Genomic DNA, 12,842 nt, shown 5'->3' on the forward strand with positions numbered 1-12,842 from the left:
ATGGGCATTCCGACCGCGGTGGTAAAGCCGCGGTCGGACCGGCAACACTGGCGGTCTCCCGCCAGTGTACCGCCGCCCATTGGAATCCTCCAAGGCGGCGCAGCTAGCTGCGCCGCCGAGGGGATTCCGACCCCCCCTACCGCCATCCAGTTCCCGGCGGTCCGCCCGCCGGGAACCGGATGGCGGTAGGGGGGGTCGCGGGGCCCCTGGGGGCCCCTGCAGTGCCCATGCCACTGGCATGGGCACTGCAGGGGCCCCCGTAAGAGGGCCCCTAAATGTATTTCACTGTCTGCTTGGCAGACAGTGAAATACGCGACGGGTGCAACAGCACCCGTCGCACCTTCCCACTCCGCCGGCTCGATTACGAGCCGGCATCCTCGTGGGAAGGGAGTTTTTCCCTGGGCTGGCGGGCGGTCTTTTGGCGACCGCCCGCCAGCCCAGGGAAAAACTTAGAATACCCTCCGCGGTCTTTCGAACACGGAGCGGTATTTCGGAGGGGGGAACTCTGGCGGGCGGCCTCCGCCGCCCGTCAGGGTCAGAATGACCCCCTTAGTCTTTATTTTGAAGTTTTTCTTCACCGGGACGAACCTGCCAGTTGAATCCGACCTCCTGGAGCCCTTGTCCGGATACGCGATGTGGGTTTCCTCGGTGGAGACTTTTACCTTCGGACTTAGTTGTTTTTTCGAGATGAAAATCCTTCGACCGGGGTAAACCTGGATCTTGATCCGACATCCATGGAGCCCTTCTCGGATACGATGGCTGGGAGGTCCCGGTCAACTTTTTACGTTCGGACTTAGTCTCTTTTTCGGATGTTTTTCTTTACCGGGACGAACCACGAAGTCAGGCCGGGTCGCGGTTGAGGCAAGCCGGCTTGAATTTCCGCGGGGGGTCGGTCCCTCTCTGGAGCTTTTTTCCAAAAATTCTCAAATCTTTTCCAAACTTCTGGGGCTTCACCCAGATGTTCTTTTAAGGTTCTTTTGGGGTCCACAGCTCACCCCAAGGGTCCAGAAGTTCTGTGATGGTCCTTGGGGGGTGCGGACTTCAACTCCCAGAATGCACCTGGCGCAAACTCCTTTTTGGCCACTGGACAGTGGTCAGCTGGTCGCTTTCTTCAGGAGTTGGTGCAGGGGACTCTGGTTTAGCAATTTTTCACCTGTAGCAAACAGGGAGTCCCTCCTTGAACCAGTTGAAGCCAGGCAAAGTCCTTCTTGTGGTGAAGCCCAAGTGTGCAGCTGGTGCAGTCCTTCTGAGTGCAGGGTCCAGGTGCAGGCCAGGGGTCCAGCAGGGCAGTCCTTCTTCTTCTTTAGTTCCTTTCTTGTTGAATTCTGGAGGGGATCTGAGGCGTGGGTGCAGGTCTGCCAGTTTTATCCTTGCTTCTGGGTGAAAAGCAGGGGGGCCCTGGTTCTCCAATCAGGGACAGGGTCGTCCCCCTGTGATGACCACTTCCTGGGAAGTGTGGCAAAAATCCATCCCAGAAGGCAACAGTCTCCAAAAATCCAACATGGATGAATCTGATTTTTGGAGGTTACATCTGACTGAGCCCACCCACTGGTGTGGCTAAAAATCATAAACACACCCCTCTCCTGCCCTCTCCTAATCTAATCAAGGGGGCACCTAATTGTCTGGGGTTGCAGGATGTGGGGGTGTTGCTGGGTGCTGCAAATGTCCTTCTCTGCCTTTGAAGACCAGTTTGGCAGCCCTCCCCCTTCCTGCCTCACCATCTGCTGAGGGGAGATTCTCTCCCCCAAGCACATTCCTTTGTGTGAAGCCTGGTCACTTCACACCTCATCAAGGCAGCCTGGCAGAAGCTGCTGCAGGCTGGCCAATCAGAGCACAGCAGCAAAAACAATGCAGAGCTGAAATTGGCAACTTTTTAGGTAAAGTCTAAACTTTTTACCTGGACAAGTTATATTAAATCCAACAACTGGAAGTTGTGGGATTTATTACAACAATCAATTTGATACCAAATTCTTGGTATGTAACATTTAAGGAGACTTTAAAATTTAAAATAAAGTCTGCCCATTCTAGCCTATGAAGGCCATTTACTTCAATGAGGGAAAAACGAATTTGGCTGTTTTTACCTCACCAGGGCTTATAAATCTATTTTTATAAAGTCCCTGCTTATAGTTACATGGCACCCAGCCCTAGGGGCACATAGGGCACACCTTAGGGGTGACTTATATGTAAAAATAAGGTAGTTTAAGACTTGGGAAGTACCTTTAATTCCAAAGTCGAATTTGCCTATAACTTTAATTTAAAAGCAGCCAGCAAGGCAGGCTTGCTTTTAAAATGACACTGGGCACCTCAGCAGTGGACCTAGGTGTGCACCACCTATGCTGTGGTCCCTAAACCTACATGCCCTACCATATACTAGGGACTTATAGGTAGGTTAACTTAGCCAATTATAATTAGCCTAATTTGCATATCCATTTTACACAGAGCACAGGCCCTGGGACTGGTTAGCAGTACCCAGGGCACCATCAAAGTCAGGAAAACACCAGCAAAAAGAGGAAAATGGGGGCAAAAAGTTATTGGGCCTCTGCAATCAGCCCTGTTTTCTCACACAACCCCCCCCCCCCCAGCCCACACGCCCAGGAGACTCAGCCCAACCCTGGGAGAGTCTTCCTGGCTTGTTAGGCGAGGAAGACAGTGAAGAAAACTGGCTGTCCCTTTGCAGGGCCTACTCTGCCTTATATCCTCCTGTCAGGGTCACTCCCTATGGGTAGTGAAGCCATCCCAACAGTAAAAGGACCCAACTCAAACTGAAACTTTCTTCTAGGGGGGTCTTCCTCCTTTCTCTCTGCCAACTTGGGTAGTGAGGTGCCCACCTCCCCTACTCCAAACTTTGCTAGGGCAACACCTAGCTTACCCAAAGAGGTCACCCAACACTTGAGCAAATCCACCATGACCAATAGGGTCAGGGGGCCTACTTTGCTATTGGCCCTGGGGTCTGCCTCCCAGGCCAAGTACATTGCTGCCAGGAAGGCTAGAACCCAGCAGAGGCTACTGACAGCTGTCAGTACCCAGAACCACACCCTAAGCTCTCCACTGACAGGTGGCTGAGCTGCTTTAGGGGCATCTTTGGGGTCCTGGCACCCCTCTTGCTGTCTAGAGTGGGGGGCTACCACCTCCTGTGGCAGACACCCTCCTTCCACTCTCCCTTCTGTCAGTGCAGGGGCAACACCTTGCATCTGGACAGCTGCCTGACTACTCAGGACTTCCTTGGGGTCAGGGGAGGCCTCACCAGTGCCAACTCTGGGCTCCCCCCTTACTGGGGCAGAGGGCCCTTGGCTCCCTGGAACTCTCTTTAAGAGTGGTCTACCCTTCCTTTTCTTCTTTCCTTTTCTTGGGGACCCCTGTCTCCTAACTGTAGGGACTGACTCCTCAGGACTTTGGGTTGGGGGGGCGCACTGGGCGACCACCCCATCTGTGACCAGACTCACCTCTGGGAGGTCATTGCCCAGGATACAATCTAGGGGAAGGTCAGCACTGACTACCACCCTAATCCAGTCAAGGATACCCTCCCTCTCTAGGGGCACTATGGCTACAGGTTTGGAGGTGACCTCCCCTGTGGCTATCCTGACTTTCTTTGTCTTTCCTGGGACATACATGTCTGGGGTCACTAACCGGTCACTCACTATAGTGTGACTGGCACAGGTGTCTCTCAGGCCAGTGGTAGGGATCCCATTCACTTGAATGTGGTGGAAGTGCCTACTCCCACCCTCAGGGATCACCAGCTTACCATCTGGTCCTGTCTCCCAGCACAATGCTAGGAGGACTTCATCATCTGAGGAATCCTCCTCTATGGCTACACTGGACAGCCCAGTGCTAACCACCTTCCTTGGACAGGCTGCATCTCCTCTGAAGTGACCTGTCTGCTGACAGTCAAAGCAAGCCCTACTGTCCAAGAGTTTTTTTAACCCTGGGTCTCCCTGTCTCTGCTTGTCAGAGTGGGAGTGGGATTTACTCTCCTCCTTCTTAGGGTTCTGGGGTACAGAGGGAGTCTCTGTGGTGGGCTTACCACCTCCCTCCTTAGGTTTTTGGGGACCTGTCCCCCCCTTCTTGGAGTCTCCCCCCTGGGACTTGACAACCACCCTGGTTCTCAACCACTCATCAGCTGCCTCCCCTAGCTCTCTAGGGTTGGTCTGCTTAGAGTCCACTAGATGCTGGCGTAACCTTTCTTGGATACAATTGGTCAAGATGTGCTCTCTCATGATCAGATTGTATAACCCCTCATAAGTATCTACTTTGTTACCAATAATCCAGCCCTCTAGTGCCTTTAGTGAAATGTCCACAAAGTCAACCCAAGACTGGGTACTGACCTTCTGGGTGTCCCTGAACTTCATTCTATATTGCTCTGGGGTCAGACCAAACTTCTTGGCTAAGCACCTCTTCATACTAGGGTATGAATCTGCCTCCTCCCCCCTTAAGGTCAGAAGCCTATCCCTCCCTGAGTTGGGGACCAACTCCCACAAAAGGGAACCCCAGTATTGAGGCCTAACCCTTCTCATTTGGAGTGCCCTCTCAAAGGCCCCCAGCCACTTATCTATGTCATCCCCCTCTACATAAGCAGGAACTACCCCCTTGGGTAATCTGGGGCAAACTCCCCCACCCATGGACACCTCAGCTTCTTTATCGCTGCCTCCATCTCTTTTCTCTTTGTATGCCCACTTTTTCTTTTCTAGGGCCAGCTTCTCTGCTTCCAAAGCTATGTATGCTAGCTGGGCCTCCAGCTCTCTTTCTCTGATGGATGGGTTCTCTCCTCCTGAAAGGACCCCCTTCCCACCACTAGCTTTGGATCTGCCCCTAGTGACTGTATTTACTGAGGACCGTTCTTCCTCATCCTCACTTGGGCTCAGATGCCTTCCCTCCCCTGAGTGGTTAGAGCTTGCATCCTCCCTTCTTTCTCCCTCCTCTGGAGCTTCTTCTGACTCTACCTCTTGGGCCTCAGCCCATGCTGTCAGGGATGTGATCAGGATTTGCTTCCTGAGATCAGTGGTTGCAGGCAACCCTCTTTCAATACACAACCCCCTAAGCTGGACTACTGTCAGTGTGGGTAGGCTAGCCAGATCAAGCTCCATGGTTCCCTAGTTTTGTGTCAACAAAAACTTTTTGCAAAAATTGGAAACAAGAATTTAGCTGCTCGGCTACAGGTCGCGGGAGGCCTCGGTTAAAAAGTTATCTTCTGACTTAGTCTTTATTTTGAAGTTTTTCTTCACCGGGACGAACCTGCCAGTTGAATCCGACCTCCTGGAGCCCTTGTCCGGATACGCGATGTGGGTTTCCTCAGTGGAGACTTTTACCTTCGGACTTAGTTGTTTTTTCGAGATGAAAATCCTTCGACCGGGGTAAACCTGGATCTTGATCCGACGTCCATGGAGCCCTTCTCGGATACGATGGCTGGGAGGTCCCGGTCAAATTTTTACGTTCGGACTTAGTCTCTTTTTCGGATGTTTTTCTTTACCGGGACGAACCACGAAGTCAGGCCGGGTCGCGGTTGAGGCAAGCCGGCTTGAATTTCCGCGGCGGGTCGGTCCCTCTCTGGAGCTTTTTTCCAAAAATTCTCAAATCTTTTCCAAACTTCTGGGGCTTCACCCAGATGTTCTTTTAAGGTTCTTTTGGGGTCCACAGCTCACCCCAAGGGTCCAGAAGTTCTGTGATGGTCCTTGGGGGGTGTGGACTTCAACTCCCAGAATGCACCTGGCGCAAACTCCTTTTTGGCCACTGGACAGTGGTCAGCTGGTCGCTTTCTTCAGGAGTTGGTGCAGGGTACTCTGGTTTAGCAATTTTTCACCTGTAGCAAACAGGGAGTCCCTCCTTGAACCAGTTGAAGCCAGGCAAAGTCCTTCTTGTGGTGAAGCCCAAGTATGCAGCTGGTGCAGTCCTTCTGAGTGCAGGGTCCAGGTGCAGGCCAGGGGTCCAGCAGGGCAGTCCTTCTTCTTCTTTAGTTCCTTTCTTGTTGAATTCTGGAGGGGATCTGAGGCGTGGGTGCAGGTCTGCCAGTTTTATCCTTGCTCCTGGGTGAAAAGCAGGGGGGCCCTGGTTCTCCAATCAGGGACAGGGTCGTCCCCCTGTGATGACCACTTCCTGGGAAGTGTGGCAAAAATCCATCCCAGAAGGCAACAGTCTCCAAAAATCCAACATGGATGAATCTGATTTTTGGAGGTTACATCTGGCTGAGCCCACCCACTGGTGTGGCTAAAAATCATAAACACACCCCTCTCCTGCCCTCTCCTAATCTAATCAAGGGGGCACCTAATTGTCTGGGGTTGCAGGATGTGGGGGTGTTGCTGGGTGCTGCAAATGTCCTTCTCTGCCTTTGAAGACCAGTTTGGCAGCCCTCCCCCTTCTTGCCTCACCATCTGCTGAGGGGAGATTCTCTCCCCTAAGCACATTCCTTTGTGTGAAGCCTGGCCACTTCACACCTCATCAAGGCAGCCTGGCAGAAGCTGCTGCAGGCTGGCCAATCAGAGCACAGCAGCAAAAACAATGCAGAGCTGAAATTGGCAACTTTTTAGGTAAAGTCTAAACTTTTTACCTGGACAAGTTATATTAAATCCAACAACTGGAAGTTGTGGGATTTATTACAACAATCAATTTGATACCAAATTCTTGGTATGTAACATTTAAGGAGACTTTAAAATTTAAAATAAAGTCTGCCCATTCTAGCCTATGAAGGCCATTTACTTCAATGAGGGAAAAACGAATTTGGCTGTTTTTACCTCACCAGGGCTTATAAATCTATTTTTATAAAGTCCCTGCTTATAGTTACATGGCACCCAGCCCTAGGGGCACATAGGGCACACCTTAGGGGTCACTTATATGTAAAAATAAGGTAGTTTAAGACTTTGGAAGTACCTTTAATTCCAAAGTCGAATTTGCCTATAACTTTAATTTAAAAGCAGCCAGCAAGGCAGACTTGCTTTTAAAATGACACTGGGCACCTCAGCAGTGCACCTAGGTGTGCACCACCTATGCTGTGGTCCCTAAACCTACATGCCCTACCATATACTAGGGACTTATAGGTAGGTTAACTTAGCCAATTATAATTAGCCTAATTTGCATATCCATTTTACACAGAGCACAGGCCCTGGGACTGGTTAGCAGTACCCAGGGCACCATCAAAGTCAGGAAAACACCAGCAAAAAGAGGAAAATGGGGGCAAAAAGTTATTGGGCCTCTGCAATCAGCCCTGTTTTCTCACAGCTACCATCCAGTTTCCAGGTTCCAGGGCAGATAGGAGCTGAGCCAGAGTGGGCATTTTGATCTTCACCTTCGTGAGAAAGAGATTGAGGGACAGGTGGTTGAGGACAGGGCGGAGGCCAGTGTCCTTTTTGGGAACCAGAAAGTAGTGGGAAGAACAACAACCACAACCTACGTCGGGCACAGGGACCCTTTCTGTGGCTCCCTTGGCCAAGAAAGCTGTAACCTCCTCATGAAGAAGTGGCAGGTGATCCTCTGTCAGCCAATCGTAGGAAGGTGGCATGACGGGAGGAGTAGTCTCGAAGGGAAAGGAGTAGCCCCTTCAGACTATTTTCAAAACCCACCTGTTTGACATGATGACGTTCAAGCTGGGCGATGATGGTGAATCCTGCCAACGACTGGTTCCTGGTGGGGAAGCGCCAGATCAGGATGGCTAGGACACTGCAGCAGATGGGGGGGCGGTGGACAGGCTAGACCGCTGGCTCCCAGATCCACGCAAATGGCAGATACTACGTCCCTGCCCTGCAGAGGCTGAGAAGCATGGTGGCTGTGAGGGAACGGATGTGGTTGGGCACCCCTTCCATAGCCAAAAAAAGGGGCAAAAAGCATGCTGAAAAGAGGAGTGGCAGCACCAAAGTCAAGAGACTGGGCCATAGCCCGGGACTCCATACAGTGCTCGAGCAACAAGTCTGGTTTGTCCCTAAAGAGACGAGTGCCATCAAAGGCAATGTCCATCAAAGAAGATTGAACATACTCTGAAAAGTAAGATGTTTGTAACCAGGTGTGGTGCCTCAAGGCCTCTGTTGAAGCAACCGATCTATACAGAGAGTCGGTTGTATCCAGCCCACATCTGATTATGGTCTTGGCTGCATCTTTCCCATCAGCAACATCCTGGGACAGAATGGCCCGGGCCTCCTCGGGGACCTGTGGAACCACTTGCGTGACCATGTCCCATAAAGTATGGGTTTAAAGGGCCAAAAGACATGCAGTGTTCACAGATCGCAGTGCCAGGCTGGAGGAAGAGAATAACTTCTTCCCAAGATGGTCCAATCTCTTTGATTCCCTATCCGGGGGAGCGAAAGGGAACGCACCATGGGATGTTGAGGCCTGGATGAACAAGCAATCAGAGGTGGAGTGTTGGGTCAGGAAAGGCAGGACGTAAGGCGCAGGCCTATGGTGGCGGGATATTGTCCTATTAACAGGAGGCCATGTGTTGGGTTTGGACCAGGCCCCCAGCAGGACATCCGTGATGGCTTCATTGAAGGGCAAAAGGGGTTTTGATGTGGAAGCCCCAGGCTGAAACAACTCTATCAGGAGGTTGGACCTGACAGCCACTGAAGGCAGCTTCATGTACCTTGACTGCTCTCCACACCACCATGGAATAGGAAGGTCCCTAGCCACAGTGGGGTGGGGGGAATGCATACCAGCGTCAGGGGAGGAATCCAGACCACTGGCTTAGCCCAGTTTCTGAGCTCAGTCAATAGGATCTTCAAGCAGGAATTCTAAAGGGTCCAGCGACCCCTCACCGAAGATGCACCCATAGAAAAAAGGGTAAACATCTGATTTAGGGACCAAAGTCCCCGCCAAAGTCAGAATCCCCATCTTGTGACCCCGCTCTGACTCAATGTTGGAGTTGGCAATGAGTATGGGATTGACGAATCCCACGGGCCAGGTGACATTGGGAACGTCAACGCTGGAACTCTCATCGGGGAACGTCACAAGGATATGACTAACACCAGTCCGGATCCGGAAGTGGATCCTTGGGTGCCCCATGGAGCTAAGACTAAAGCCGCCGATGCGGAACCCGAACGGGCCCTTTCCAACCCTGTGGAGCTCTAAGGTTGCCCCAGCAGGGCTGGACTGGCAAAAGATGAGGTGCATGGCCTCAGAAATGTTTTGTAACTGGACAGGGGTGGCTCCCAGAAACTCAAGGAGATGCGGAGCTGACCCTGAAACAGCCTCAGAAGACAGAGGACAGGAGCGAGGACGCTCGTTCTCCTACGTCGCATTGTCCGACCGATGAGGTGAAGTTGAAGAAAGCTTATGCTCCTTCGACTTCTTCTTACCTGAATGACCCGATAAGTTGGAGTGGGACGAGAAGGAGTGGTGATGGCTCCACGAGCGGTCTTGGGACCTTGCTCTCGACCGAGACTGGGAGCAATTTGGAACCAGGTGTCGGGCCATGAGTAGCTTTAGGGACTGTTCCCTCAAAGCTTTCTGATTCATGGCCCCGGCAGTCGGAGCATGACTTTGGGCGGTTGCACTCCAAGCACCACAAACACACCAGGTGCGGATCCATCACCGACATCATGCAGTGGCAGGAGTTGCAGGCCTTGAAGCCGGTCTTACAAGATGACATCTCAACACACCAGAAGTGAAAAAACTTCAACAAAAGTCAAAAGGTCAGTCAAAAAGTGACTGTAGGGTAGCTCTTCTCAGGGCCTGTGTGTAGGCTGTGGTGGAAAGAAAAGAACTGATGTCAGTGCAATGGGGTGGCGCCTACATAGGACCCGCAACATCATATCTGGTTGACCACAATGCCAATGAAAGACATGGAGTTGACTGATGCCACCCAATGGCGTGCAAGTGTACTGCTCGAAGAAAAATCACCAGATCCAGACTGAGGCCTGGGGGAAATGCTAAGGTAAGGAATCTGCAACTAAAAGTCTGCATCAGATTAACTTTATACTCATAGACGGTGAATAGCCAAAAGTTGTACATTTACTCAAATGTGTAAGAGTAAACTTCCAATAGCAAATTACTCACAGTTGTAAGTTACTTTTGCGAAAAGCCTCTGTGTCTGCACCTGAGGACATATACATCAGGATGTAAAAACTTTGTGTAAAATAGAACTGTGAAGCGATCATGGGATTTAATGTAACACTCTTGTAAAATGAAAAGGATGACTCCTCTCCTCAGTTTGGCAGAGTCATGGATGTCGACTCAATTAAATCTATAAATGGAATGACTCCACAGTGCCAATTCTGGAAGGTAAGTGCATATCTGTCAACCTGTTGGTTCCCCAAAGATGGGCAACTCAGATGTTTAGGAGAATATCCCAACAGGGTGATGTAGCTTTGAAAAAGGGGCAAACCCATTGGCAGATATGGAGCCATTTTGTTAGTCAGTATTAATATGAATGAAAAAGATGACAATCATCAAACGAGGGTAAGTTGATAAATATGCAGAAGTAGCAGACCTTCTACCAGCACTCATTTTCACGACATTACTCTAGGTCTTAAGCCTTGGCATTCAGAAACGCTGTTAAGCGGCTGTACTTGAGGTACATCCGGGGGCGGATTCTTCGTAATGGCAAAGGAGCATTGCCCCTCTGGTTGCGCCAGAAGCAGAAAGGGGTCACAGAAGGGGGGAGGATGGGAGAGTGCACCTAAGTGTGCATGAGTGTTTATCCGGCCTCCAATGTCTGGCCAAACACACATGCGCACTTAGGTTTCTCCAGCCCAGCTGTGTTTAACAGCGGGGCTGGAATAACTGCACAGACCCTAGCGCTGTGTATGAGCTGCAGTTACTGCTGCTCAGACCAATCCTGCCCCTGCTTTCATGCAAGGTTTTGCATGAAAGCCTTGCCAGGATTGTTGAGGAGCCTGTGCTGGTTTCCCATCAGTGAATGCTGGGACACTAGAAGAAGAAGAGCGTGAGGCAGCAGGGACGAAGACGAGGTACGTTTTTTTTTATTTTTACCTCATCTCCAGCCCCCGCACCTCCCCAACCGTTATGTGGCGTTATGTGGCTGGCTACATCAACAAAATAAATAAGTAAATATTTATTTATTGTGTGAGGAGATTTCTTACTGTGAAGGTCTGAGAATTTTTGCCAACACTAGCGAGCTGTACTAAGAATTTTCTGTTTGGGTTCCTTCCCAGGACCGGACAAAGTCGACCATATAACACTCACAAGAAAACTCTGATAGGAATAGTATGCGGAATTTTTCTAACATGAATATGCAGATATTTTATTATCGCCAACAGGCTGCACTGGGGGGAACATGCAGTAGTCCCACTTACCCTGAATGTGTGGATATTTTACCATCACCAGCAGGCTGTACAGGATGCTTCCTGCAGTGGTTTCTATCCCAGCAATTAGAATATCGAATACCGATGCTACAAGATTTTCATTCTTGAACCCAAACTCTTTCTACAAAATGGAAAGAAAATATAAACATTATATGCTTATAATTTATTCAAGTATAGATTTTAACCTGCCTTAGGGGCTCATTTAGAGCCTACCTCACCAGCGAGGCAAAAGATCTCCGCCTCCGTGGAACCACTCCTGCAGTAGTTTTATTGAAGGCGCTAAATTTGTCAGTCTGGTGCCATGTTTGATACGTCGGCTCGGCATAGCTTTTTATTTTCTGAAAACAAACTCCCATAGCTGAAGTTTGTTTTCAGAATACAAACTAGCAATAACACAGACATGCAGAGATATCTCCCAACATGTAAGGGCTACTCTATGTTTATGCTGCCAGGGACTAGACGTCGGTTGCTTCACCCTAGGGTGGAGTGAGGGCTACTGTTACTTGGCAATACCAGGTGAGGCACCGCCACTGTAAAACCAACACTTCCTATCTCTCTAAATAGAGCAGGAGAACCAGAAGTTTGACAGGGCATGAGCGCCACTGATTTACAGATGTCCTCCAGCCACACCAGTCTTTAAATTCCCCCCTATTTATAAACTGCTCCTTAGTTACTAAACTATTGTTGAACCTTCAGCCCCTTCACCTATAGGCTAGGCGTGTCTGTGCATGGGTTATGGAGAATGTGCCCCATAAGATTGTTTTCAAAATGGAAACCCTGGGGCATTCACCTCACTGCCAGTTCTGAGGGTTTTCCCTTCTCTTTCCACCTCTTTAACGACCTTCTTTTAACTCATTTTTCTTTATCTTGGAGTATAAAGAATTGATGGAGTCACTATGTAAGGGTAACTGCATCTGTGACTGGACTATAGCGCTGGAAGGAATAAGGTTTCCAGAAATAGAACAATGAGGAATTATACTTGCTTTCACATCACTATCACTTGAGTCATACATGTTGAAATGGGACAAGCACATAAATGTATATATCTATTTATTGGTACATATATTGTGCAACTCTAGCTTGAGAGAAAATGAGTGCTGTAGTTAAATAAATTAAAAGGGCAATTCAAGACCCTGTTCAAATGATTGGGGATGACACATGAAGAACAAGCTACTTACCTTTGATAATCATCTTTCTGGTGGACACTCTAGCTAACTGCAGATTCCTTATTTTTGCTCCAAACTAGATAAAGGATATTCTTGCAGCAAAACTCCCAAGCTCCATTGCTCCCATATGCTCGTTGGTGACTCCATATTGCTCACAAAGTCACAGAGTGGAGCCCCTGCTGATGTCAGCTTTTTGTAGATTTATCCTTCCACCCCTTAAGCCATGGAGCATAAAACACATTGGGAGTCAATATGACTCTGGCGGTCACCAGTCCGACAGGGTCACGGTGGCGGTCAGACTGCCACAATATGACTGTGGCGGAGACGCCACGGTCCAACTGCCGGCACCGCCAGACTGCCGCCAGCCTGCAGCCTGGCAGTCCCAGCGGTTGTAATCCACCAGGGCAGCGCTGCATGCATGCAGCGCTGCCCTGGGGAT

General features: G+C 50.0%; 1 protein-coding gene across 1 annotated transcript in view; it reads right to left on the reverse strand.

Annotated features, from left to right (window-relative positions):
* Positions 1 to 12,842, reverse strand: part of LOC138259315 (cytochrome P450 2B19-like) — a 473,070-nt gene that overhangs the window by 192,577 nt on the left and 267,651 nt on the right. The window contains exon 7 of the mRNA XM_069206945.1: positions 11,229 to 11,358. Coding sequence (XP_069063046.1) covers positions 11,229 to 11,358 — 130 coding nt within the window. The remainder of the gene's footprint in view (positions 1 to 11,228; positions 11,359 to 12,842) is intronic.

Source organism: Pleurodeles waltl, chromosome 9 (assembly GCF_031143425.1).
Source record: "Pleurodeles waltl isolate 20211129_DDA chromosome 9, aPleWal1.hap1.20221129, whole genome shotgun sequence".
NCBI lineage: Eukaryota > Metazoa > Chordata > Amphibia > Caudata > Salamandridae > Pleurodeles > Pleurodeles waltl.